At 47.7% G+C, this 24,659-nt stretch overlaps 2 protein-coding genes across 4 annotated transcripts; one reads left to right on the top strand and one right to left on the bottom strand.

Annotated features, from left to right (window-relative positions):
• The first annotated feature begins 184 nt into the window (after positions 1-184).
• LOC101166271 (12-(S)-hydroxy-5,8,10,14-eicosatetraenoic acid receptor-like) lies at positions 185-8,068 on the top strand. Its single transcript, XM_004083357.5, has 3 exons — positions 185-661; positions 1,279-1,684; positions 4,687-8,068. The coding sequence occupies exons 1-3, from the start codon at positions 510-512 to the stop codon at positions 5,140-5,142; spliced, it is 1,014 nt and encodes a 337-aa protein (XP_004083405.1). The 5' UTR covers positions 185-509; the 3' UTR covers positions 5,143-8,068.
• Positions 6,708-24,622, bottom strand: msraa (methionine sulfoxide reductase Aa). 3 transcript variants are annotated; one of them, XM_023953073.2, is made up of 7 exons: positions 24,326-24,622; positions 24,167-24,255; positions 13,103-13,171; positions 12,726-12,845; positions 11,313-11,417; positions 10,919-11,025; positions 6,708-7,255 (listed from the first exon to the last, which is right to left on the bottom strand). In XM_023953073.2, the coding sequence occupies exons 2-7, from the start codon at positions 24,246-24,248 to the stop codon at positions 7,076-7,078; spliced, it is 663 nt and encodes a 220-aa protein (XP_023808841.1). In that variant the 5' UTR covers positions 24,249-24,255; positions 24,326-24,622; the 3' UTR covers positions 6,708-7,075. The 3 variants fall into 3 exon arrangements, with proteins under 3 accessions (XP_023808841.1, XP_023808839.1, XP_023808840.1); XM_023953071.2 differs by having other exon boundaries at positions 24,167-24,404; XM_023953072.2 differs by lacking the exons at positions 24,167-24,255; positions 24,326-24,622 and adding an exon at positions 20,656-20,959.
• Between the last annotated feature and the right edge of the window lie 37 nt (positions 24,623-24,659).

Here is a 24,659-nt window from a genome sequence, read left to right as displayed (position 1 = left end):
ACCAGACTTTTCCTGGAAAGCTGCTGTTGGCCTGTAAACGTGAAACGACTCCACGTCTGATCAGCAATAACAAGCTTTCTCTTTCTTTTCACAAACGTCCAGGAAAAGAGATAAGAAAGAGGCAGTGTTGGAGTGGGAGGAGCTTAAAAAGCACATACCTCCTGCTTAGAAATGTTTCTCTGAGTAGCACGAAGGCAGAGCTCAGACTGATCCTCTTCTTCACACAGAGCTGCTCTCCTGCAAGGACTTTCAACGCTGCCCTCTGACACGAGCAGAGACGACTCCACTGTGGGACCGAGGAGGGAAGATTCACAGCCTGAAAGGAGAAGATTCACAGCCTGAAAGGAGAAGATTCACAGCCTGAAAGGAGAAGATTCACAGCCTGAAAGGAGAAGATTCACAGCCAGAAAGGAGAAGATTCACAGCTTGTGAGACAAACAAGCAAAGGATTTAAGGCTTTTTTCTGCTCCGGGAGAATCAAACCCTCCTCTGCTGCTGGTTCTTCAGAGATGACCCCGTTCACGACGGTCACTCCTAACCAAACCGACCACTGCAATGTGTCAAACGTGGTCACATACCAGGCCCTCTCCTGGCTGATGATAGCGCAGTTCACGCTGGGTCTGCCTCTCAACCTGTCCGTCCTCTACATCTTCCTCTTCAGGTACGGCCTTCCACACACGCAGAGCTTTCAAGGTTAGAGCAGGCTGCAGTGTTGTGTCTTTAGAACAACAGATCAGCTGCGCTTTGGCCTTTGAGGTTCCTCCAGAATGTCTGGAGATGTTCTGCGGAGCAGCAGGTGAGCAGCCAGGCCTCATCTTCAGGTGATTGAGTGAACGGCTGCTGCAGATGTCTCTGTGAAAACAGTGTGGAGGTCCGCTCTACACCTGGTGCACCTGCTGAAGAAAGGAGTTTCCTTTGTGGGTTTTTTTAAACTTTACATGAGACTCTGTGACGTCACACTTCATCGGTTTTACGCATAGACAGAAATGATGTCCTGTTTTAGACGTTTAAACAGACGTTTGCTCGCCTGCGACAGTCGCAGCGTTTCTCAGATGTGAAGCGAAAATCGAACGGGTTGGAGTTTGCTCTCATGTCACTGATCTCTGTTACCAAACAAGCCAAAGGAGAGTTTGAAGGAGGACTGAATGTTCAGATTCTATCACCCCTCTCTCTGCGCTGACATACCCTATCTATTATATCACTGTTCTAGGAGATCATATTCACAGATAGATCCCGTCTGCTGCTGAAACATGTTTTGTATTTTTTTTCCCCTTGTAGATTCAAATTCTGGAGGAACAAGGGCATCTTCCTCTTCAACATTGTGGTTGCCGATTTCCTGCTGGTGATCTGTCTGCCCATCAAGATTCACGACTACCAGAACAGCCGGCGGCAGAGCGACAACCAGGTGGTTTGTAAGACCATGCTCTTCATGCTGTTCCTGAACCGCGGAGCCAGCATCGTCTTCCTCATCATCCTGTCCCTGGATCGCTACTTCAGCGTGGTCCATCTGGGGAAGAGAAACTGTACCAAAGTTTTCAAAAAGAATCCCACCATGTGTTTGGGGGTCTGGGTCCTGCTGCTGGTGCTCACCACCCCCACCATGGTCGCCACCTTTGACTGCTGCAACAGCCTGGGCCGAGCGCCGAACGAGTGGGAACACACGCCCACCGACATCTGCAGAGAGGTAGGTAACTTCCCAGGGCGAGACCCCCCCCCCCCACACACACACACACTAACACACCCACAGTCACAAGTGAACATTGTGTGTCCATGTCAACGGCCATGTTTAAAGTGATTACAACTCAGAACTGGATGTAAAAGACATTTAACACATTTAACTCTCTGCAGTACAACACTTATCAGATATATATGAGCAAGGCAAACATACGGTTAGGTTATGCATGTTTCCAATTTGCTATTGCAGAAGTTCTTGAACTATTGTTTTTGTTTGAAAATCAGCTTTTAAATCCTATGATTGGCACATTTCTCGTTGTGACTGCTTAAACAGGGTTTGTCACCATAGACAGGAGAGAATGCAGAGGGCGCCAATTTGCAGGATTCAAGACGTTCCAAAAACTGTGATATAGACTAGGTCAGGACTCGGTCCAGTTCATCCACACCACACTCTGTCCACCATGTCTTCATGGACCTTTGACCTTTGGTCACTGGTGAACAGTCCTGCTGGACGAGGAAGGGGCCGCTCCAAACGGATCCCTTAAGGTTTAGAGCATGGAATTGTCCAAAATGTTTTGGTATCCTGAATGCCAGATGGAAAATCATGTTTCATCTCTCCAGAGAAGGCGTCTCACTGCTTTGGCGTCCAGTGGCGGCGTGCTTTCCACCGCTGCATTGATGCTTTGCATTCACTTGGTGATGTGTGTTTGGATGCAGCTGCTCGGCCATAGAAACCCATTCCATGAAGCTCTCTACGTGCTGGACCTGGACTAATCTGAAGGTCACATGACGTCTGGAGCTCTGTAACAACTAACTGCAGAAAGGCGGTGACCTCTTTGACCTTCAGGATCCTCTGACCCCTCTCCATCAGTTTAGTGGTCGACCACTTGGAGGCTGAGCTGCTGTTGTTCCCAAACTCTTCCATTGTTCTGATAGAGCTGACTGTGGAAGATTTAGGACATTTCACCTCTGGATGTGTTGTCCGTGGCGTCCTGTGACGGTTCCACGCTGGAATTCACTGAGAGCGGAACATTCTTTAACAAATGTTTGTAGAAACAGTCTGAATGTCTGACTGATGATTTTATACACCTGTGGTCAGGCCAGGTGATGAGGACACCTGATTCTGATCATCTGGATGGATGAGCCAATTCTTTAGCTAATATAGTGTATGACAGATTATAGAAAATGCTGAGCCAGCCCCCCCCCCTGCATAGCTGTACCGGCCAGCCGCCCGTACTGCCCCTGCCTGAAACCGCTACTGCCTTCTTTCAAACCATCAAGTTCTTCTGGAAGCTTTTCATTCCAGCAGGAACACAAACACAACATCACTTTATTTAGGATGCAGATAAATACATTTTCATCACAGACTCTAAGTTTAATCAAAGTTTTTGATCTCCTCACTTGAATGTTTACCTGAAGGAGCAAACACAGTAAATAAAATGACAGAACTGGAGGTCCTCTAGTGGAGAAGATCATGATAGAAATGCGGGATTCTTTCAGAAAATGTCAGGCTGAACTTCACTCTTTTATCTAAACTTCCAAGAGAAAATCCTTCACTCCTGAGGCCAGAAGCTCTGAGAAGTTTTAGAGAGTTTTAGGTTTAATCTCTGATCGATGGAGGCTAACAGGACGCCAAATGAAAACAGAAATTAGCAGAAATTTTCTCAAAATTAGCCAACTTTTCTAACATTTGTTGCATTTTTATTACCTTTGTGTCAAAATTTACTACAAACAAATAACTTCCATGTATGTTTACATAAATGCTACATATAAAAGTAATCATAAAATGTTTTTAAAAATCAACTTTTTGAGCTTTTAAGTGTATTATAATATTAATTTGTCACAAAAACAACCCAAAAGTGGTATTTTCATCCATTCATGCATTTCTGAGTATTCCTCTAAAAACCTGCTCTGAGCTCCAGCCCCTCCCAATCCACAAAAACGAGCGGGTCCTCACATTGTGACCTCACAAAGTGAGAACCCGCCCCTTTCAGGAAGAGTCTGTGCAGTAAGCCCCGCCCCCAGGCTAACAGCCATGCCCACTCTTCAGTGAAGCTAGCACTGATTGGCTAAACGCTTTCATTTGATACCCACAATCTGAACATCCATCTCAGTGGATTTTCAGATGTTTGGTTGTTTTTCGTGCTTTAAATAAAACTTATTTTTTCCCGCTTCTTTAAATCATTAAAACAAACATAAAATGTGAGATTGTTTAAACCGCTGAGTTCACAGACCACCAGGTGAAATCGACCTGCAGCTTCATGTTTGAGTCACAGATTCACAAACTGGAGGCTAAATCTTAACGAACCATAACTCGGTTTGTGAGTCTGAAAAAATGATCACTGTTCCTCCTAATCTGAACTCAAATCCTTCTCCTGACGCTACCATTGGAAGTGAATCGCCGTTTTTCCTGAAACTTGAGCGACTGTAAAGCTCAACGGCGGGTTGCCATGGCAACGGCTGCCTGTGTGTCATACAAAGGTGGAAGCAGATCGATGACGGCGGAGGAAAACTGGGCTGCTGTCAGAGAGGCCCTACAGATGCTTTAATGGACTGGACATTAAAAGTTTCAATGGATTGATGGGATTTCCGATCAGGAAGCTTCTGGGGAAAAAATGTTGGTTTTAATGTTTGTAGACTTTAAACGGCGCTGAGCTCCCAAAAGTCACGCTGCCTTGTTGCTTGCACATTTTTTACTGGACTATTGTGAAAATTGAACCATGAATCCCTGGCTCAAGCTGAAAGAAACGACATATAACATAATTTATGACTTTAGTATTGGTTTAGTTTATATGAGGGTGGGGGCCACATCACATGTCATTGTGTCTAGAACTGAACAATACTTCACGTGTTTAGGAAGGGAAGCGTGAACTGCTCATGTGGAAAAAGACCAAACTCTGAAAAGACGTTTGTCCGTCATATCAGACACAGAACCGCCGGTCTGCCTCCCATCGCCGTTTCCTCAGATGGCGCCACGCCCGTTAAACTCCCATCACTCCTCTTGTCTTGCAGATCATCTTCTTCATCCAGATCATCATCCCTTTCATCATCCTGGTCTACTGCACCTCCTGCATCATCCGTCGGCTGCAGCGGAAGTCGGTGGGGGAGAGGACCAAGCTGAGGAGGGCGGTGTTCGTGGTCCTGTCTGTGGTGGTGGTCTTCTCCCTCTGCTTCCTGCCGTGCACCATGGCCAGGGGGGTGCTTCTGTACGAGAGGCTGAAGATGGACCAGGCCGCCGAGGACGTGGTGGTTCAGGTGTACGACAGCCTGATGGTTCTGTCCTACACGGACTGCCTGCTGGACCCGCTGGTCTACTGCTTCTGTCACGCCGGATTCAAAGATGCTTACATCACCACCTACTTCCCTCACGTCCTGAAAAAGCATCTGCTGAAATCTAACCCAAACAAGGTGATCGAAACCACGACAAACAACTCCTGTGTCCCTAAAGTGACCTCCACAGTCACATAACGCCAGGATCTGAGTGGGGGTCCGCTGTGCTTCTGTTCCCCTGAAAGACTGGAGGAAATCAGGAAGCTCAGCCGTCAGATCCGCTCACAAAGCCAAGCTCATGACTTCTTTGTCTTTTCTAAAACAAGAACGAGCTTGAAGTTCTGATGAAGCTTGTGTCTGACTGTGCTTTGGGTCCATCCTGTCCTCACATCTGTGTGCAGATGTGCTCTGATCTGCATGCTCCTCCCCTTCTGGATTCAGATCATTTAGAATATTTATTTCACGATGTCATTTCCTGTTCAGTCACAGACTGAAGGTCAGAAGGTCAGGTCTTCCCGTGGAGCCGATGACTTTAATGAAACCAAAACCTCTATGCCCCCCCAGTGGAAGGTCATGAAGCATCTCCATCCAGGTTGTTAGGCGGCGTTACCACGGCGATGTAAACATCTGAGCCCCCGCTGCTGCAGTTAAACTGCTCCAGACTAGACAGAAAAACCTGAGAGAAGCTGTTCTGCACTCCCTCGAGTCCAGAGGCCACAGGTTCAAACCCGTGAGGTTCATCCCAAAGATCCTAAAAATAAACTCAAGTCTGTCCCTGTGACGGACAGATCTGATGTTCTGCTCTCATCTAGTGGCCACCCATCAAACAGCATTCCCATACATCCTACAGGCTGAGAAACATGAACAAAATGTTAATAAATTGACAGAAACTGGAGCAGACAAACATCTGGAGAAAAGAAAAACCAGATAGCAGTAAATGCAGACATTTAATCCCAGAAAAAAGCCTAATCTGCAGAGAGAGAGAGAGAGAGAGAGAGAGGCTTATTTACAATACCGTCGCACAATACGTGAGTCGTGCGTGAACTGTGTGTGATTATTGCGCTGTTGTATGAGCAAGGCATTAGTCATTTGTTAGTCAAAATGTAATTTGAAGGTGATATGTTCGCCATGTAATAGTCGCTTCATGTGTAAGAAGTCCATTTGAAATACTTGGAACAGTCGTGGAAAGACACAAATTTGTCTTGCAAAAATCACGCACAATTGTGTAAGATTTACGTAATAACTGCACATAAACTGCGTGAAATAAAAATTCTGGACAGCTCAAAACCGAATTCACGTAAAGACCCGTCGGCTGAAACACAGGATGGACATCTGTACACATTGGCGAATGACGAGCGCAAGAAACACGTAGGAATTATCACGCATTAACCATGGTCAGCGCCGTGGTCAGCGCCGTGGTCAGCGCCGTGGTCAGCGTCGTGGTCAGCGCTGTGGTCAGCGCCGTGGTCAGCGCCGTGGTCAGCGCTGTGGTCAGCACCGTGGTCAGCGCTGTGGTCAGTGCCGTGGTCAGCGCCGTGGTCAGCACCGTGGTCAGCACCGTGGTCAGCGCCGTGGTGCTGACGCTAGGCGATCTGCTCAGTGGTCTGAATGTCAAAGTGAAGAGGTTCAATCAAGCGCGGTTTCTGTGGTCTTTACGTTGTTCACTCATTCTGTGGTTTTAAGGCGGTTCATTCGTGATACATCTGAGAAAATTTCACATAAAGACCACAACCTGTTTTTTTTTCATGTATGACGAACTTAGATTACAGAAAAACTGTTTATTTCTGCAAAAGCTGCATCTTTTCCAAAAATACATTCAATGCAATCTCACTGAAAAAACACATGTTGCTTTTAAAAAGCCAACAGATCTGATCTGGGATTTCTGCATTTCATTCAACTTTTCTTAAAGAATGAAATGTTGCTCCATGCGTACTTTTCAAAATAAAGTGCTGCTTTGCCTGCGAGTCATCCGCCATGTTTGCAAGACCTGAAGATCAGAGGTGATTTTTTTTCAACCAATTTTCAGCAAAAAGTGTCACTTTTTATTTTAATAGGCGCATTTCTTAAAAAACAAAAATCAAAATCAAGCCTTGAAGCATCAATGATGATTAAAGCGATGTCGAGAACCATCTTAGGTTTTCTGGGTCTTCTTCCCCATTCCTATGGGGCACGAGACCCCCGTGCCCCCCAGGCCGCAGTAGCCATCGGGGTTTTTGTTCAGGTACTGCTGGTGGTAGTCCTCGGCGTAGTAGAACGGCTTCGCTTCAGCGATTTCTGTGGTGATCGGACCAAAACCCTCCGCTGTCAGAACCTGGAAAGGGGAAGAGAAAGAGGCGCCGTCATGGAATCAGTAAAAACTGATTCTCTTCTCCACACAATCTGGATTAAATAAGTAGTGTTTTTGAAACATTTTTATTAAATAAAACACAAGGATTCAAACTTTAAAGGTTAATCTCAAATTCTACAGACTAATAATCTGAGGGTCACCCTAAAGGTCAACCCGGATTCTCCTGTGAAGTTCAGCCGCTGCTTCAAAAGCACAAAACAGGCCGACCTTTAAGAAACCTTCAGACTAAGCAGACAGTGAGAAACCATCAATATCCATGATGGCAGAATAAAGTCTTAAATGTGGAGATTCTGTTCTAACCGATTGATTAGAACCAGAACCAGAACTGCTGCTGCTGGGAACCAAATTCAAGTCCAGATACTCCAAGCCCCCCCCCAATATCCAGATGAATTCACAGTGTTTAAAGGCAAGAGGAGATGCTGCAGCGTGGTAACCATGGTAACCGTGTTCCCGTCCAACTATCCAGAATCCTGCGGCTGCATCACATTTTTCTGTTTAATTAAAGTTTGAATCTTTGATCTAAAATCAGTTCAAATGATTTGAAAGTTGTTTTTTTTTAACTTAAATTTAAAAACTTTCCAGGAATTTGGTCATGAAATGTCATTTACGGCGCCTTCAGCTTCCTCTAAGGCTGCTGTTCAGTCAGCATGAAAACACAGGAAACAGCAGTCTGTTGGCTTTCAGCGCCCTCTAGCGGCTAAAGGATGAAGTACGCCAACAGCATTCACTACTGATTGATGCATTATTTTTCAAATAAAAATGTTTGCAGTTTCTTTATTTTAGTTTTTTCATTTATTTGCAGAACTTTATGTTTGAAAATCAGAGACAAACATGAGAGCTCAGTCCAGCTTTGACGGTTTCCCAGCGTTTGTGTTCATGCCGTGGCAGCAGCCCGTTATAAATGCATAATTCACATCCATTAATTTGCATGGAAGAGGAGAAGATTGCTCATTTGGAATGCAAATACCTTGACTGCAGTGGCAGAGCTGGAAAATGTGAACAACACTGATAAGCAGCCAGACAGAAGGAATGAAAGAAATGCAGGAAAAAGGTGAAGCTGCAGCAGTGGAGGCACAAAAGGAGGAGTTTTCAGACAAAGAGAGGAGAAGAAGAAAGGAGCGGGAGAAGAATAGAGGAGCCTTAAGAAAGGAGATGGCAGAAAATGCTGCTTGCACAGCCTGACTGAACGTTATTACATTAAGGAAACGTGGAGGCACAGCTATGTGCCGTTTCAGAGGCAGCGCACACCCTAATGATAGGTGGGAGGTGGGAGGCAGCACACAAAAAGGCCAGGCTCCTTTATTTCAGCAGCCGCCTGCAAGGTCGTTTTCCGCCGTGCTGATTTCCCCAATCAGTGCCGGCGCCAACAATCAGGCAGGCGGCAAACTCGACACCGACGATGCCATAACAGCAAATTAAACCCGCCTTTCCTCCCGTCGCTCTGCAGAAGAATATTTCAGGTCAAAATAAGAGACACGCGGGTTTTCAGGTTCCATGTTCATGAGAAGGATTTATCCTCAATTTAGCCAATTTTCTCCTAACTAGCAAAAATAAATCTGCCACAGAACAAATGAAGCAAACTCCTCTTTTTAACCCTGGAGAACCAACAAACCAATTCAGCGGCTGATGTTTTCCTTTCTTCTCTTATTGTGAAATAAATGGGCATTTCATGGATTCTGGCAGAGAAAGAACGTGGTGATCCCTGACATTTATCCCATTTGTCTTTCTTCTAATGTGTTTTTAAAATATTTACTTTCCCCTTTTTGTCTGCTGTTAATTGCTGTGTCCCAAAATGAACAAATTGTGTTCACTTGAGAAGCCCAGATGTTGTTGGTTCTCCAGGGTCGGGATGTATTTCCTGAAGACGAGTCCATCTGTTAGGTTAAAAGCTTCCTGTGAAGTTGGCGTCCTATTTGCAGAGTTCCTCTGAGGAAAATCCCAAACTTTTGGATCCAGACAGATTTCTGGGAGCAGCACTTCATCCATGTTGCAGAGAAAACGTGGCGAGTTCCTGCGTGGACGAAAACACCTTCCTTTAGAGGGAGGCTCAGACAGGAAGTGGAGTGAAGACGGGCTTTGGACGGGCAGGACGGCGGCCGAACATCGTGTCATGTTGGATTCTGTGCGGGAGCCAGCTTCTGCAACTGAAGCCTTTTTTCTGAGGGGGACAGATTTACGGCCCAGATGGTTTGGCGCGGGTGGCGTTGCTGCAGGCCAAGTGCTCGTGCGCACACACATGCACGTGCACACACAGATGGGGGGGTTGTGGAAAAAACTGACAGAAAGTAACATTACATGGAAAGGCGAATGACCGCGGATGACCGCGTCCAGCTGCCAAAGCGGCTCTGGTGGAGGAAATGCTCGATGCCATCGATGCCCGATGACATCACAGAGCCATTAAAACATCAGACTCTGACATGCTATTCAAAAGAAGCCTCTTCTGCCCCCCCCTTCAGTTCCAAACAAGCCCTCATCTCTCAGTTAATGAACCCTTTCTTTGCCCTCCCAGCGTCTGCAGCTGCCCCGGCACTCGTTTTAGAACTTTCACCTGTTGGCCCGGTTTGTTTCTGAACACAAAAGAGCCGAAAACACCGGCAGGCCTCAAACACAGAAAACCTGAACATCTATGGAGGAGCTTTGATTTAAGTCAGAGAGGAAGGGCAGACGGGTGAGGAGCGGCACAGAAAGAGACTTTAATGAAGACCAGAAAAGAATGGAGTAGAATAGAGTAGCCTCTTCCATGGCAGTTTCCATGGCAACAGGCCCTTTGGATGGATGGAAAGACCTCAGCAGGAGAGCGTCTGAGGGAGGTGGCGTGTGAGCATCGTTTGTGTCGGCGGACCTCTCACACACGTGTTAATACCGACACGTTCCACAGAAGGTTTGTGCTACATCAAAGTTTCACCCAGAAAGAGGGGAAAACAAGGGTTCGATTCCGACACGCCTGTCCTGGATCCAGACTGCATTTGAGGACGGTAAAGGTTCTGTCAGCATGGCAGGGGAAGGGCGATGGTTTGGGCTTTTTTTTTAGAATCTTAACTGAAGTAAATGTGAGCTGCATTCCAACACAATCAAAACCGAACGAACAACAAAGTCAAATGGAAAGCTTCATCTCTGAATCCAGATGTTTGTTGCATTTAGACTGAAACACGTCAGCTGGTGATGATGTCACCATTCAGTCCGTCAACAAATGTATAAATAAAGTTATTTGAAAAAGAAAGTAATAAAAGATGACAAACTTTCCTTTTTCAGGGTGCTGGATCCCCCCCCCACCTGTGTGATCCTGAACTGGCCTCCTGATTGGCTGACTGTTCGTTTACACTATAGTTGTGTTTTTTCTGCTGCAGAATGTCACTGTGTCGTAAAAAATCCTCAGCGTGTTCAGGCGAAACGGAAAATAAAGGCCGTCGGAGACGTCGGATGTTTCTTTTCCTGAACATTTTGGTGACAAACGTTTACAGACTTTGACAGAAGAGCAGAAAGTGGAACTAAAGTAAAAGTACTTTAAGTATTTGGTCAGTTTATAACATGAATTAATATGATGAAAATGAAGATAAAATTAAACGTATCAGATCCGGATCTGACCCGTTCCAGAACCCTTCATCACAGCAGAGTGCGGCGCTGTACCTTCTGGTATTCGTCTCTGGAGGCCAAGGCATCCTGGAGCTGCTGCGGTGAGTAGGTGTAGATGGCAGAGCGGTACGTCGTTCCGACGTCGTTCCCCTGACGCATGCCTGCACACACTCAAGAGAGTAAGACGTGCTGCTCGTCTTCATCGCTCAGACTATCAGACTTTCTGAGAGAGTGGGACATTTTCATGGACTGAAGCTTCCTTTTCTGAGTGGAGTTAACCCGGAAGTTCAGGTCTTCCTGGATCTTCCTTCATTTTTGCTGCTGACCTGGAACGGCAGCGCTCCCCCGCCTCACTCCGGGTTCAAACACGCTTCAGGTCTTTGAGCTGGTCACCAGCAGGGTGTGGGGGTGTGTGTGGGGGGGTGGGGGTGGGGGGGTGATGGAGTACCTTGAGTCGGGTTGTGGCTTTCCCAGAAGACTTTGAGGAGATCGGTGAAGCTGACCTTCTCAGGGTAGAAGACGACCCTGACCACCTCGGTGTGTCCGGTCCGGCCTGCAGAGCGAGGAGGAAGCAGACGTCGGATCAGCTGACAGCGGCGCCACGAGGTGGAAAAACCTCTGAAGATCTGGAATCCATCTGAGCCAATCAGGATCTTCTCCAATTGATGAAAGGAGCGCCTTTAGCTTCAGATGGAAATTCAACTGTAGTTTTAAGCATGTAGAGGATTCTGGCATGAGTGAAACCGGTTCTGTGTGGACTGGACCATCAGGACATAGAAGGCGGTTCCCCCTTCATCATGCATAGTTCTGCAGAACAGACTGGTTCTGATTCGGTCTTAAAGGAGCAGATTTGGAGGGAAACTCTGGGCTGGTCCTTGCAGAGCGAGCGAGGGCCAAAGCTGATTTCCAGTCCAGCCTGCAGAGTGGGACAGCAGCTGGTGCTGCTAATGAGCCCGACCCGTTACGTGAAACCTCATCTTCCTCGCGTCCCCCTCCTCCTGCCCCCCGTGTCTCCCTGTCTTATTACTTTTTTAATATCAGCCCTTATGGATTCTCATGGCAGATATTGGAAGAGAGAGGCGAAGCGGCGGCCCGCTTTAGATCTCACTCGGCCCGGTCCCCCAGAACAAAGTGGATCAGAACCAGAGAAGAAGAAACATCTGCAGCTGTCAAAGGACGAAGGCGTCACAATCTACAGATAAATCTACAAAAGAAAGATGGCAGCAGCTTTTCATTTTCTACTGTCCTAAAAATAATCAAATGATCCCAAATCCTCTAAATCAGGGGTCGGGAACCTTTATTGCCAAGAGAGCCATAAACGCCACATATTTTTAAATGTCATTTCCAAAGAGCCATACAATAATGTAGTGTCCCTTTCCCACACGGAGACTTAACCTCTTCTAAGGTTCTTTATTCTGGTTACTGCAGACCGCAGCAAACGCCGAACAATTAATTCAGCAACTCCTCAATCTCTCCCGCCGACACGAGAGCGCTTCTCCCAACTTTATATTCCCCCCTCCCGCTCCAGCCCTCCCATTTCCCTTATTCGGCCCATAGCTGAACCCCATTGGTCCAAACTCCCTAACAACCACCTGAGCGACAGAACTGAGAGCCAATCAGATCTCTGCTTGATCGATGCGTTCAATGAACTCCAGAACTTTTAACGCGGCCCAACAGCAAAGTTAAACTCCGACCGCAACAAAATGTTTAAAACTAAATATACAAGTGAATGTGTGCATTTGATGTAATTTCAACAATTTTAAAGTGTGTGTTTGGGTATGTGTGTGTGTGTATTTGTGTATGTGTGTATTTGTGTATGTGTGTATTTGTGTATGTGTGTGTGTATTTGTGTTTTGTGTACCTGTGCAAACCTCCTGGTAGGTGGGGTTGGGGGTGAATCCTCCAGAATATCCAACCTGGGTGGAGTAAACTCCTTTCTGCCTCCAGAACTTCCTCTCTGCCCCCCAGAAACAGCCCATTCCTGCAGGACAGCAGAACATCCAGAACTCAGGAGGAGGCGGAACCTCCGGGTCCAACATGAGCTGCAGGTTCTGCCGGTTCTGCAGTGAGAACCAGAACTCTGACAGGAGGTTCTGTCATTCTCAGAGACCTGCAGGGACCTTTCATCTCCTGAAGGACTTTATGACTAAATGAACAAAAGGTTCTGACGGTTCTGAGCTGAAGGTTCTCCAGCGGATCATCCTAGCGTTCAGAATTTGGAGCAAAGCCTGGACTCACCGAACAGAACCATCTCCGTTTCTGCTGGAAAAGGTGGAACGGTGCGATTCCCACTCACGTCGTGTTTCTCTGAGAAGGAAAAAAGACAAACGTTTCAGCCTGAGCTCCACACCTCAGGTAGACCTCTGGGTTATTATGGGATGTCCTCCAAGTTCATGTGTGGAAACGGACTTAAGGAAGTTTGTAGAATCTTTGAACACACTCACTGACACACACACACCGACACACACACTGACACACACACACACAAACTGACCCACACACACACACCGACACACACTGACCCACACACACATACTGACACACTTCCAGAGCAGGCTTAGAGACAGAGATTGTCTTTCTTGATCCCACGTTGGGGAAATTCATTTGCTACAGCAGTTCAGAGCAGAATAGGGAGAAAAACCCAAACACATTTTTCTATCTTCACAGCAGCTGCTTCTCCCATCCGCTCAGACCCAGAGGTGCAGGAGGACCCCTGGAGGCCGTCCAGCCACCTGCCTGAGCGAACACACTTCAGCTGGGGGCTGTGCGGATGGCGGCGTGCCGTGGTGGGGGACGGAGGTGGATGAACATTAATGGGGGGGTGGAGGAGAATTAAAATGAAGCAAACATCTGGACCCCCCCCATCCTCTGCACGTTCATCCATGGAGGAGCTGCATGCCGACAGACCCAGAAACCAGAAACAGCAGCTGTTCCACCTTAAACCCAGACCTGAGCGGTGTGTGTGTGTGTGGGTGTGTGTGTGTGTGTGTGAGTCAGTGCACCGTCCTCGTTTGTCTCATTACACCAGCAGCCAGAGGGGCACAAACGCAGCCTCCTCTTCCTCAGCATTGAGCAGGAGGAAGGCTTCGGCTGCCGTCACTTCCTGCTGAACGCTGCCGTTTCTGCAGACAGACTTTCACACGGCTGCTGCTGCTGCAGGAAGAGAAACCATTCTATGTATGAGTGAACAGATGTGGGTCCAAAGATGGTCGGTCTGGGATCCAGAGGTTCTGAAACCGTCGTCCACTCAGACTGAGGCCCAGAGAACAAACGCTGACAGAACTAAGGGAAGGTTTGGGTCATGAAACGCACAGATCCGTGGAGCTTCAAACATCAGAACCTCAGAACATTCAGGATCCTAAAGGGAAACTTGAAGAGGCAGCCCCCCCCTCCTCCCCCCCTCCTCTCATATGAGGCTCTGTCATTGTGTGTTTGTTAGTAATGACTGCCTTCAGAGACCAAAAAAGCTCTGTTCATTACTGACACACACACACACACACACACACACAGATAAACAATTGAAATGTAAATGTCAGCGGGAAAGAGAATAAATCCAGACAGAATACTGATGAACAGAGGAGCTGGCAGGGAATCAGAAACGAAGCAACAAACAAACAAACACACACAAACGCACACACACACCGAGGAACACACACACACAGAACACATGTGGTTCCACGCGTGTGCTCAGGAACACAGACATCTTCTCTAAATGACAGCTGTTTGTTAAAAGATGGAACATCTGGAAATATACAAAAATCTCCATATATTTATAGATAATTATATAGATATAGATAAATATATAGATATAGATAAATATATATATATAGCGCATTTTTACAGACTGTCACATTTTACAGCAGGAAGCAGAATCCCATCCCTCCGCGTCAGTGAGAGAAATGAAAAAAAGTGTAAAGAGCAAACATGACCAAGAGTTTTCTTCTCTTTCAGCGTCTCAAAGCTACAGCTGAATCCAAACCGAAGGCAGAACCAGAGAAGCTAAACATCACTATCAGAACCTCCCCGAGAGGAGGAGCCCCCACTTTCCCTAAAAACATCTGGGAACGTGTGACCTCCAGTGAACAGCAGGAATAGTGAAACTAGATTTAATAATGAAGCTGACATTACACAAAAGAGGAATGCATGAAGAGACGAGGCTGGAGGAGGACATGAATCTCTGTAATAACATCAACACAAAGACGTGTTTCTTTCCTGCCGGACGGGAGACGACACAAAATCAATGCGTCTCTATTATTGTGCGGGAATAAATTCTCAGAGTTTTGTGGGTGCGGGTGGGAGTGTAACGCATACGTTGGAGTGGCGGGATTGGTCAGAAATTCGGCGGGCGGGGGCGGGATGGAGAAAACAGTCCTGTGCAGGGCTGTACCTCAGACCTCTCAGTCCAGGAAAGCGCTTTGCTGAGAAGAAGTCTGTCAAATGGAGTTTCTTTTCTTAAAAAATAGCAGGAGGAAAAGAATTGATACCCCCCCCCCCCTTTCTGAGTGACTATTTTACTTGTTTGTTTTTACATTGTTACCACATTTCAGGTAGAGACTGACGGTCAGAAAGTCGTGTCGGTCTGACGGTGGTGAAGAGAGAGCTGAGCCACGGAGACACGTAAAGAAGGACGGAGCCTCAGTTTGATCAGGTGTTTGTTTTAGCTGCAGCTAACACGTCGTTTGGAACGTTCCTGTGTCTCCTCCACCTCCCACTGTGGCTGCAGACGTGACGTGATAACGGAAGATCCACAGTCCATGTCTGGATGAGGGACGCACACACACACATGCATGCAGACACACACACACATATGCAGACACACACACATATGCATGCAGACACACACACATATGCATGCAGACACACACACACACATATGCACGAAGACACACACACATGCATGCAGACACACACACACACACACACATGCATGCAGACACACACACATGCACGTAGACACATAAACACACTATCACACATGCACGTAGACACACACGCATGCAGACACACACACATGCAGACACACACACATGCATGCAGACACACACACACGCAGACACACACACACATGCATGCAGACACACACACACGCAGACACACACACATGCATGCAGACACACACACACATGCATGCAGACACACACACATGCAGACACACACACATGCATGCAGACACACACACACGCAGACACACACACACATGCATGCAGACACACACACACGCAGACACACACACACATGCATGCAGACACACACACACGCAGACACACACACATATGCATGCAGACACACACACATATGCATGCAGACACACACACACACATATGCATGCAGACACACACACACATGCATGCAGACACACACACATGCACGAAGACACACACACATGCATGCAGACACACACACACACACACACATGCATGCAGACACACACACATGCACGTAGACACATAAACACACTATCACACATGCACGTAGACACACACGCATGCAGACACACACACATGCAGACACACACACATGCATGCAGACACACACACACGCAGACACACACACACATGCATGCAGACACACACACACGCAGACACACACACATGCATGCAGACACACACACACACACACACATGCAAGCAGACACACACACATGCACGTAGACACATAAACACACTATCACACATGCACGTAGACACACACGCATGCAGACACACACACATGCAGACACACACACATGCAGACACACACACATGCACGTAGACACATAAACACACCATCACACATGCACGTAGACACACACGCATGCAGACACACACACATGCAGACACACACACATGCAGACACACACACACATGCATGCACACACACAGGCCTGTCAACTGTTCTGCAATTAAATCTACAAAGCCCCCCCCCCCAGCATCGTCTGTCTGATTGCTCGGTTTCATCGTCTTCCTTCTGCCCCCCCCCCCCCATCATCCTTCTTTCCATCTCCCTCCTCCTCCTCTCCATCTGAGCTTTTCAATCAGCTGCTCTGCATGCTGTCTTTGTTTGGATGACATCATCAGTGTCATCAGCGTTCTCCTCATTGTTCTGCGTCTGTCGCTCTCCAGGGCTCCTCAGGGTCCACAGAACCCCTGCAGGAACCGTCCTGCTGCCTTCTGACCAAACCCTGGAAACCTTTCCTGATTCATCTTCACGTTACAGTCCTTCTCCGATCCTCAAGATTCAGTGCTCTTTTCATCACGATGCCATTTTTAGCCCAAATCTAAAAACTTGTCTTTTTCTAGGACATAGTTTCTGCAGAGCGGCAGGAGTTCATTAGAAATTCAACTCTGAGTTGAAGGTGATAGGTTGCGTGGAGCAAAACTGCGGTTTTCCAAACAGCATTTTTTGGTCTGCTCCTGATTCACAACATAAATATTTAGAACTGCAAGTTTAAAATGGGACGTCTTTTACTACCAGACCACAAGTCTTTCTTTTATTTATTGGTGCATAGCAATGAAACCGGATATACTGCCACCCACAGTGGGGGGGGGTAGTGGTTAGCTGGCTCGTCTTATGGTGGAAATAATCTGGTTCTCCTGGTTGATGTGTGTGTGGGGGGGGGGGGGTCTCTGGTTTCCTCCTGCAGTTCAAAAACATCAGATGTTCATTTGTGATTCAGTCTGACTGTTGTGTAAATGTGTGTATGTGCAACTATGTCTGTGCATGTGATAGAGCGAGCGTGCACGTGAAAGAGTCCCTAAAGGCTTGACCTAATGGATTTTCTCTCAGCCATTAGCAGCGAGTCTGAGCGCCGGGGTTCACTGGACTTAATGCACTTTCACAGGCAGACCTACTGGACCTGCTCAGTCATGGCTTCTGCATTCACACGTGCACCGTCTGTGCACGTGACGGATGGAGGCCTCTCGGATATTTGTCAGAGCTCGTGATTAGACCCCCAGCGACATTTAAACTGTTAAAAAAACATTTTCTGCATTAATATTTGCAGTAAGGAGTTAATTTACAGCTAAAGACATTAAATTCACGTCCGTTCAGTTTATAGCTAAAAGATTTCAAAACATCATTTGAAGGCGTTACGCAAGACCGAAAGAAAACCAAGTGAAACTAAGATTTTTATCATGGAAATCGGCTCAGATGATTCAGATAAAAGCAGTTTATTCTAACCATGACAGCCACTTTACTCCAAATGTAATCCAGGCTGCAGTGGATGCAGTTTATTACCCACAGACAGAAAAGCATCTGGTGGAGTTTTGCTTCATGAACAAGACTCACGATGAAGCTGAAGTTTTCTAAAGCTGCTCCTAAAATCAGAGAGTTCTAGTGGACCAGGAGTCTGCTGAGAAAACCGGAACCAGCACAGGGGTTGACATAGCCCAAAAATTGGCACTGGCCCACAGGGCCAGTAGTTTTTGAAACTTACTGGCCCTGCCTGAAAGTTACTGGCCCGACACCGCGCATAGCGGGACCCGCTGCTCCGCAGGTGCTTGCAACTTTAGGGGGGTCTGGGGGCATGCCCCCCCGGAAACTTTTAATATGGTGCAATTTGGTGCATTCTGGTGACATCACTTATTTCTACACTTTTCAATGACTGAAAATAGACCATATCAAACTTAAATCTGCTCTAGTCTGTTTCAGATGTTTTGAAGAGAGCACTGCAGTGTAGTAGGAAACACTAGTTCAGAAGTTTTCATGGTGCTTCTAACGGCAAATATCGCAATAAATCATAAACCTTAAATGTGTTAAAACAATCTAATGGCAGCTTGAACCATTTAACGAATCAAATAAATCCCTTAATGCATTTGACCAATCGGATGGACGCCTTCACATTGTTGACCAATCAGATGGAGCCCTGTTATGTTAGATGTTTGTAACCTATGTCAACGTGGGTCATTTGGAGTATAATTTTTAAACTGGGAATGGTTATTTGGTTATTTTGCTGTTTGTTTATATACCGCAAATTATATCGTTATCGCAATTTTAATCTCTGATATCGCATATCACAAGTTTTCCTCATATTGTGCAGGTCTAACTGAGATCATTCAGCTAACTAGAAATACTTACTGCTTACAGTGTTGTAAAGAAAAACTAAATTAAGTAGTTTAACATTCTACTGCATTTGAGTCTGAGATTCAGGTATTTGGAGTTGCCTTTGATTCTTTGACATTCAGCTTAAAGCTTAGTGGATACAGTTTCATCTTCAATGCATTCATTAAATATCTTGCTGTCCATACTACTAATTATACCCACTACTCCATCCAATATATTCCTATCTATTCCTGCCATGTCTTCCACATCTCTGACATGCTTCAGTCTCTCTTCAGTGTCGGATTTATAATCAAATGTAATAATAACCCACTGGCTTGTGCCTTCGTTGTTGCTGTTTAACATTGTTTTGTATTGAATTGTTACATTCAATAAAGTTTGGAAAAAAAAATTGAGTGAGCGCGTGCCGCGTGGTGCTCGGCAGTGAAAGCCGCGCGCGCGCAGGCGGGAGAGAAGGAGAAGTGATCAAAGGTTTCCCATAGAAACCCTTGAAGTCTGAACACAGGACTAGCAGAAAAACTACATTATGAAGACGAGGTAAATCTACACGTTTTCGCAAAATTTACTTTATTGAAAAAGGTGAAGAATATATAAACCGTTAGATATTTTAGTGGCCCGAGCGGACAAGTGAAAAGTAAAGTCTTGTGGTCCGCACTGCTCGAAAAACAGGACCGGGCCAGCGGACAAATGGCTATGTCGAGCCCTGCAGCAGTGAGACCGCTCATCCTTCAGTACCAATCAGTTACCTGTAAAGGATAAATGAATGACTCACAGACGGACAGAAAGAAGGCAACGTTTGAATCAACTTGGAACAGAAGCTGCTGGATAAAAATCCTTTGGAAAGAATTCCCAGGATGCATCTGCTGCTGAACAGCAAACATCTGTTCAGATTCCTGTCAGCAAACAGCGTTGATCATTATATCCGTCCTGATAAAACGGCCACAAAAAAATAAAAAATAAGACCCTGCAGAGAGACGGAGGTGACAGCAGCTGCCATCTGTCTGAACCCATTTTCTATGGAGAGATGTTTCTGCTCACAAATATTCAAATATTCAACATTTGCTTTCAAATATCCCGGCAGAATCCCGTTCGAACAGAACCGATACATGTCTGCCTCCAAACACCGTCAATACGAGACACCTGATTGGTCAGAATCTGGACCAATCAGCAGCTGTTTGATGGCAGCTTTGTCAGCTAAACTGAAACTGATGAGAGCAAAATCAAAGATGAGACACAACACATGAAAACATTTGTGTTGCAAACGCAAAACTATTTTTTGAAAGAGAAAAAAATAAATAAAAGGTTTTTTTCGGAAAAAAAAAAGTTTTTGAAGGCAAAAAACATTTTTGAAAAGGTTTTTCAAATAAAATATTTTGAAAGCAAAAAAAAAAAGAATTGAAAGCAGAAAAAGTATTTGAAAGCAAGTATTTATTATTTTCATCTGCAGCTTAGAAAGTTCTGGGTGCAACATGGTGGCATAAAGATCACTCCATAGAAACCAACCTAGTAATTCATTCACAGAGTGTGCCTGAAAGCCTCGTCTAGGGGGCGGAGCTTAAGGCAGAGCTGAAGGTGGAGGAGGCTCAAAATGTTCTTTTACTGAAGTGATGAAGCTGAGCTGAGCTTCCACCTCACCTACAGCTGTCCACGACGGTTCACTCCATGACATCAGTAACATCCATCGATAACCAATGAACCCTCAGCTCCTCTGTCCACCTCCAACACATTTCAAAGTGGAGCAGATGCAAACAAACCTCTTTTCTCTGGGGACTTCACGGCCTCAGATGTCCATCCTCGCCCAGTTCCCAAAGACGTTTGGAGAATCTGGAGACTAACTCCACCTTTGGGAGGAATCATTTGTCCCCAAACCCCATCCAGATCCAAAGGGTCCATGAGAGAACCAGCAGAATCTTTTTGTTTGCTAGTCCGACAGGCGTCGCCGGAGCGCCTTAGAGTCCGTCAGAACCCCTTTCTGTCCTTCAGAGCCGGGATTTTCCCCATCCACCTCCACCGAGCCTGGAGGTCCCTTGATTTCCTCTGGCGCTGCAAACCCGAACAGACGAACAAAGGAGCAGAAGCCCTGCCAGGTCTGTCCTGCCCCCCCTCCCCATCGCTTCCCCCCTCCTAATCGTGGCGTGCCAGAGAAAATCTATTCATCCCGTGCCAAGACTCTGCACCCTCACCCACAGTCAAGAGGGGGCAGGTTGGTGCCAACTGCCCCGGCTGCCTGCTCTGTGCTGCTGTGGGCCTGTTGGTGTGTGCACCCCCCCCACACACACACACACAAATGACTGTTGGAGCTGAGCAACAGTGACAGTCTTTTCTGACAACAAACACAACCAACACTGCAGCAAATGCCTGATGAGCTTCATTCTTTTCACACGTAGAGGTTTACGTCAGCCAGCCCGGATTTGAACCTGCACCCGTTTCCTTCTTCAGGAACGTATGTATGACTCACAGTCCGCAAGCAGTGATTGGCCAATGAGGAGCCAGCTTGTTGGGAGGCAGAGTTTACAAAAACATGTTAGCTAAAAAGGCTTCAGCTGCTGAGACGTCAGAGTTTCAACCACATTCGGGCGTCTGCAGAGCCGCTGACGTTTGTGTTTGGGCGTATGCAGAGCTGCTGACGTTCGGGCGTCTGCAGACACGCTGACATCTGAGCATCTGCAGAGCCGCTGACATTCGGGCGTCTGCATAGCTGCTGACGTTTGTGTTTGGGCGTCTGCAGAGCCGCTGACGTTCGGGCGTCTGCAGAGCCGCTGACGTTCGGGCGTCTGCATAGCTGCTGACGTTTGTGTTTGGGCGTCTGCAGAGCCGCTGACGTTTGAGCGTCTGCAGAGCCGCTGACGTTTGAGCGTCTGCAGAGCCGCTGACGTTTGAGCGTCTGCAGAGCCGCTGACGTTTGAGCGTCTGCAGAGCCGCTGACGTTTGAGCGTCTGCAGAGCCGCTGACGTTTGTGTTTGGGCGTCTGCAGAGCCGCTGACGTTCGGGCGTCTGCATAGCTGCTGACGTTTGTGTTTGGGCGTCTGCAGAGCCGCTGACGTTTGAGCGTCTGCAGAGCCGCTGACGTTTGAGCGTCTGCAGAGCCGCTGACGTTTGTGTTTGGGCGTCTGCAGAGCCGCTGACGTTCGGGCGTCTGCATAGCTGCTGACGTTTGAGCGTCTGCAGAGCCGCTGACGTTTGTGTTTGGGCGTCTGCAGAGCCGCTGACGTTTGAGCGTCTGCAGAGCCGCTGACGTTTGAGCGTCTGCAGAGCCGCTGACATTCGGGCGTCTGCAGAGCCGCTGATGTTCAAGCGTCTGCAGAGCCGCTGACGTTTGTGTTTGGGCGTCTGCAGAGCTGCTGACGTTTGAGCGTCTGCAGAGCCGCTGACATTCGGGCGTCTGCATAGCTGCTGACGTTTGTGTTTGGGCGTATGCAGAGCTGCTGACGTTCGGGCGTCTGCAGACACGCTGACATCTGAGCATCTGCAGAGCCGCTGACATTCGGGCGTCTGCATAGCTGCTGACGTTTGTGTTTGGGCGTCTGCAGAGCCGCTGACGTTCGGGCGTCTGCAGAGCCGCTGACGTTCGGGCGTCTGCATAGCTGCTGACGTTTGTGTTTGGGCGTCTGCAGAGCCGCTGACGTTTGAGCGTCTGCAGAGCCGCTGACGTTTGAGCGTCTGCAGAGCCGCTGACGTTTGAGCGTCTGCAGAGCCGCTGACGTTTGAGCGTCTGCAGAGCCGCTGACGTTTGAGCGTCTGCAGAGCCGCTGACGTTTGTGTTTGGGCGTCTGCAGAGCCGCTGACGTTCGGGCGTCTGCATAGCTGCTGACGTTTGTGTTTGGGCGTCTGCAGAGCCGCTGACGTTTGAGCGTCTGCAGAGCCGCTGACGTTTGAGCGTCTGCAGAGCCGCTGACGTTTGTGTTTGGGCGTCTGCAGAGCCGCTGACGTTCGGGCGTCTGCATAGCTGCTGACGTTTGAGCGTCTGCAGAGCCGCTGACGTTTGTGTTTGGGCGTCTGCAGAGCCGCTGACGTTTGAGCGTCTGCAGAGCCGCTGACGTTTGAGCGTCTGCAGAGCCGCTGACATTCGGGCGTCTGCAGAGCCGCTGATGTTCAAGCGTCTGCAGAGCCGCTGACGTTTGTGTTTGGGCGTCTGCAGAGCTGCTGACGTTTGAGCGTCTGCAGAGCCGCTGACGTTTGAGCGTCTGCAGAGCCGCTGACGTTTGAGCGTCTGCAGAGCCGCTGACGTTTGAGCGTCTGCAGAGCCGCTGACATTCGGGCGTCTGCAGAGCCGCTGATGTTCAAGCGTCTGCAGAGCCGCTGACGTTTGTGTTTGGGCGTCTGCAGAGCTGCTGACGTTTGAGCGTCTGCAGAGCCGCTGACGTTTGAGCGTCTGCAGAGCCGCTGACGTTTGAGCGTCTGCAGAGCCGCTGACGTTTGAGCGTCTGCAGAGCCGCTGACGTTCGGGCGTCTGCAGAGCCGCTGACGTTTGAGCGTCTGCAGAGCCGCTGACGTTCGGGCGTCTGCAGAGCCGCTGACGTTCGGGCGTCTGCATAGCCGCTGACGTTTGTGTTTGGGCGTATGCAGAGCTGCTGTGTTCAGGCGTCTGCAGAGCCGCTGACATTCGGGCGTCTGCAGAGCCGCTGACGTTTGAGCGTCTGCAGAGCCGCTGACGTTTGAGCGTCTGCAGAGCCGCTGACGTTTGAGCGTCTGCAGAGCCGCTGACGTTCGGGCGTCTGCAGAGCCGACTCAGGTGTGGAGACACCAGAACCACGCAGAACAGAAGAACCCGAGCATCATCTGCAACATCTCCAGCATTAAATCTGCCTCCAGGGACAGAAGGTGGAGGTCAGGAGGTCAGGAGGAGGCGAGAGGAGTTTGTATTACTTCCTCCTCCTTAAATGTCTAAAATTTTGTTACATTTTCTTTCTGTTTTTACTATTTTTTTGTAAAGACTTTAAAAATATCTTTTCTGACAATAGCTTACTATATTTTGCCTTAAATAAATAATAAATAGATTATTTTTTATTAGATTTCCTTCATTGGATCCACTCAATCAGGTTTACATCATTCTGTTATTTTTTATTCATGTCAGATTTATTGTTTATTTGATTTGAGCGCTTTACAGCTGTGACACAAGTGCGCATGCGCAGACGTAGCAGGCGCAGCGTCGTTACTAAACTTCGTTACGTCATCAGACAAACAAAAGTACACAGAAAGCTCGGGTGGCGCGTTTTTCTGGGAGCTGGCGGGTTCTGTGTGAGCTCAGTCTGGGTTCGGTCTTACCGGACACTTTGAGGTTCCCGTCCCGGCCCGGTAGGGCCGTTTCCGCCGTCGGCATGTGGGCTTTGAAGTTCATGTCTCCCATGATCCTTCTGTTGACAAAGTGACGCCAAATCGGTCGAAGCAACGAGGCTGAAACCATGGACCCGAACCGGAACCGACCTGCGCGCAGCCTGAAGGGAGGAGCCGTGCCAGTTCCGCTGCACGAGGGCGCGCTTTCCCAACAGCTTGTGTAACAACGGCCCGTGCGCGTTACATAAGCACGTGCACGATTATTACCTAAAGGAAAACATCGTTTCGGCTCCTTTAAAGTGTGAAACTGATCATCGTTCAATAATCAGATCTGACTCCTGGAGGAAAAGACACGCGCGTCTATATCCAACACAAGCGCGCGCGCATAACCTGACTTTATTCTGGTCTCAGGTTCAATGTTTAGTAGAAAGATCTAGGGACCGGAAACAGCTGATGTGCTCTTCCAGTTTCTCCACCAACTTAT

Source organism: Oryzias latipes, chromosome 24 (genome assembly GCF_053564925.1).
Source record: "Oryzias latipes strain Hd-rR chromosome 24, Olatipes_Hd-rR_3.1".
Taxonomy (NCBI): domain Eukaryota; kingdom Metazoa; phylum Chordata; class Actinopteri; order Beloniformes; family Adrianichthyidae; genus Oryzias; species Oryzias latipes.
This window is presented reverse-complemented; position numbering and strand designations above follow the sequence as displayed.

Coding starts and splice junctions, on each gene's coding strand:
- msraa (XM_023953071.2), bottom strand. CDS start 24,305: ATGGTTTCAGCCTCGTTGCTTCGACCGATTTGGCGTCACTTTGTCAAC. Junction 12,846..13,102: donor AACGGAGATGGTTCTGTTCG/GTGAGTCCAGGC, acceptor GCTGTCCTGCAG/GAATGGGCTGTTTCTGGGGG. Junction 11,026..11,312: donor AAGCCACAACCCGACTCAAG/GTACTCCATCAC, acceptor GAGTGTGTGCAG/GCATGCGTCAGGGGAACGAC.
- LOC101166271 (XM_004083357.5), top strand. CDS start 510: ATGACCCCGTTCACGACGGTCACTCCTAACCAAACCGACCACTGCAAT. Junction 662..1,278: donor CTCTACATCTTCCTCTTCAG/GTACGGCCTTCC, acceptor TTCCCCTTGTAG/ATTCAAATTCTGGAGGAACA. Junction 1,685..4,686: donor CCACCGACATCTGCAGAGAG/GTAGGTAACTTC, acceptor CTTGTCTTGCAG/ATCATCTTCTTCATCCAGAT.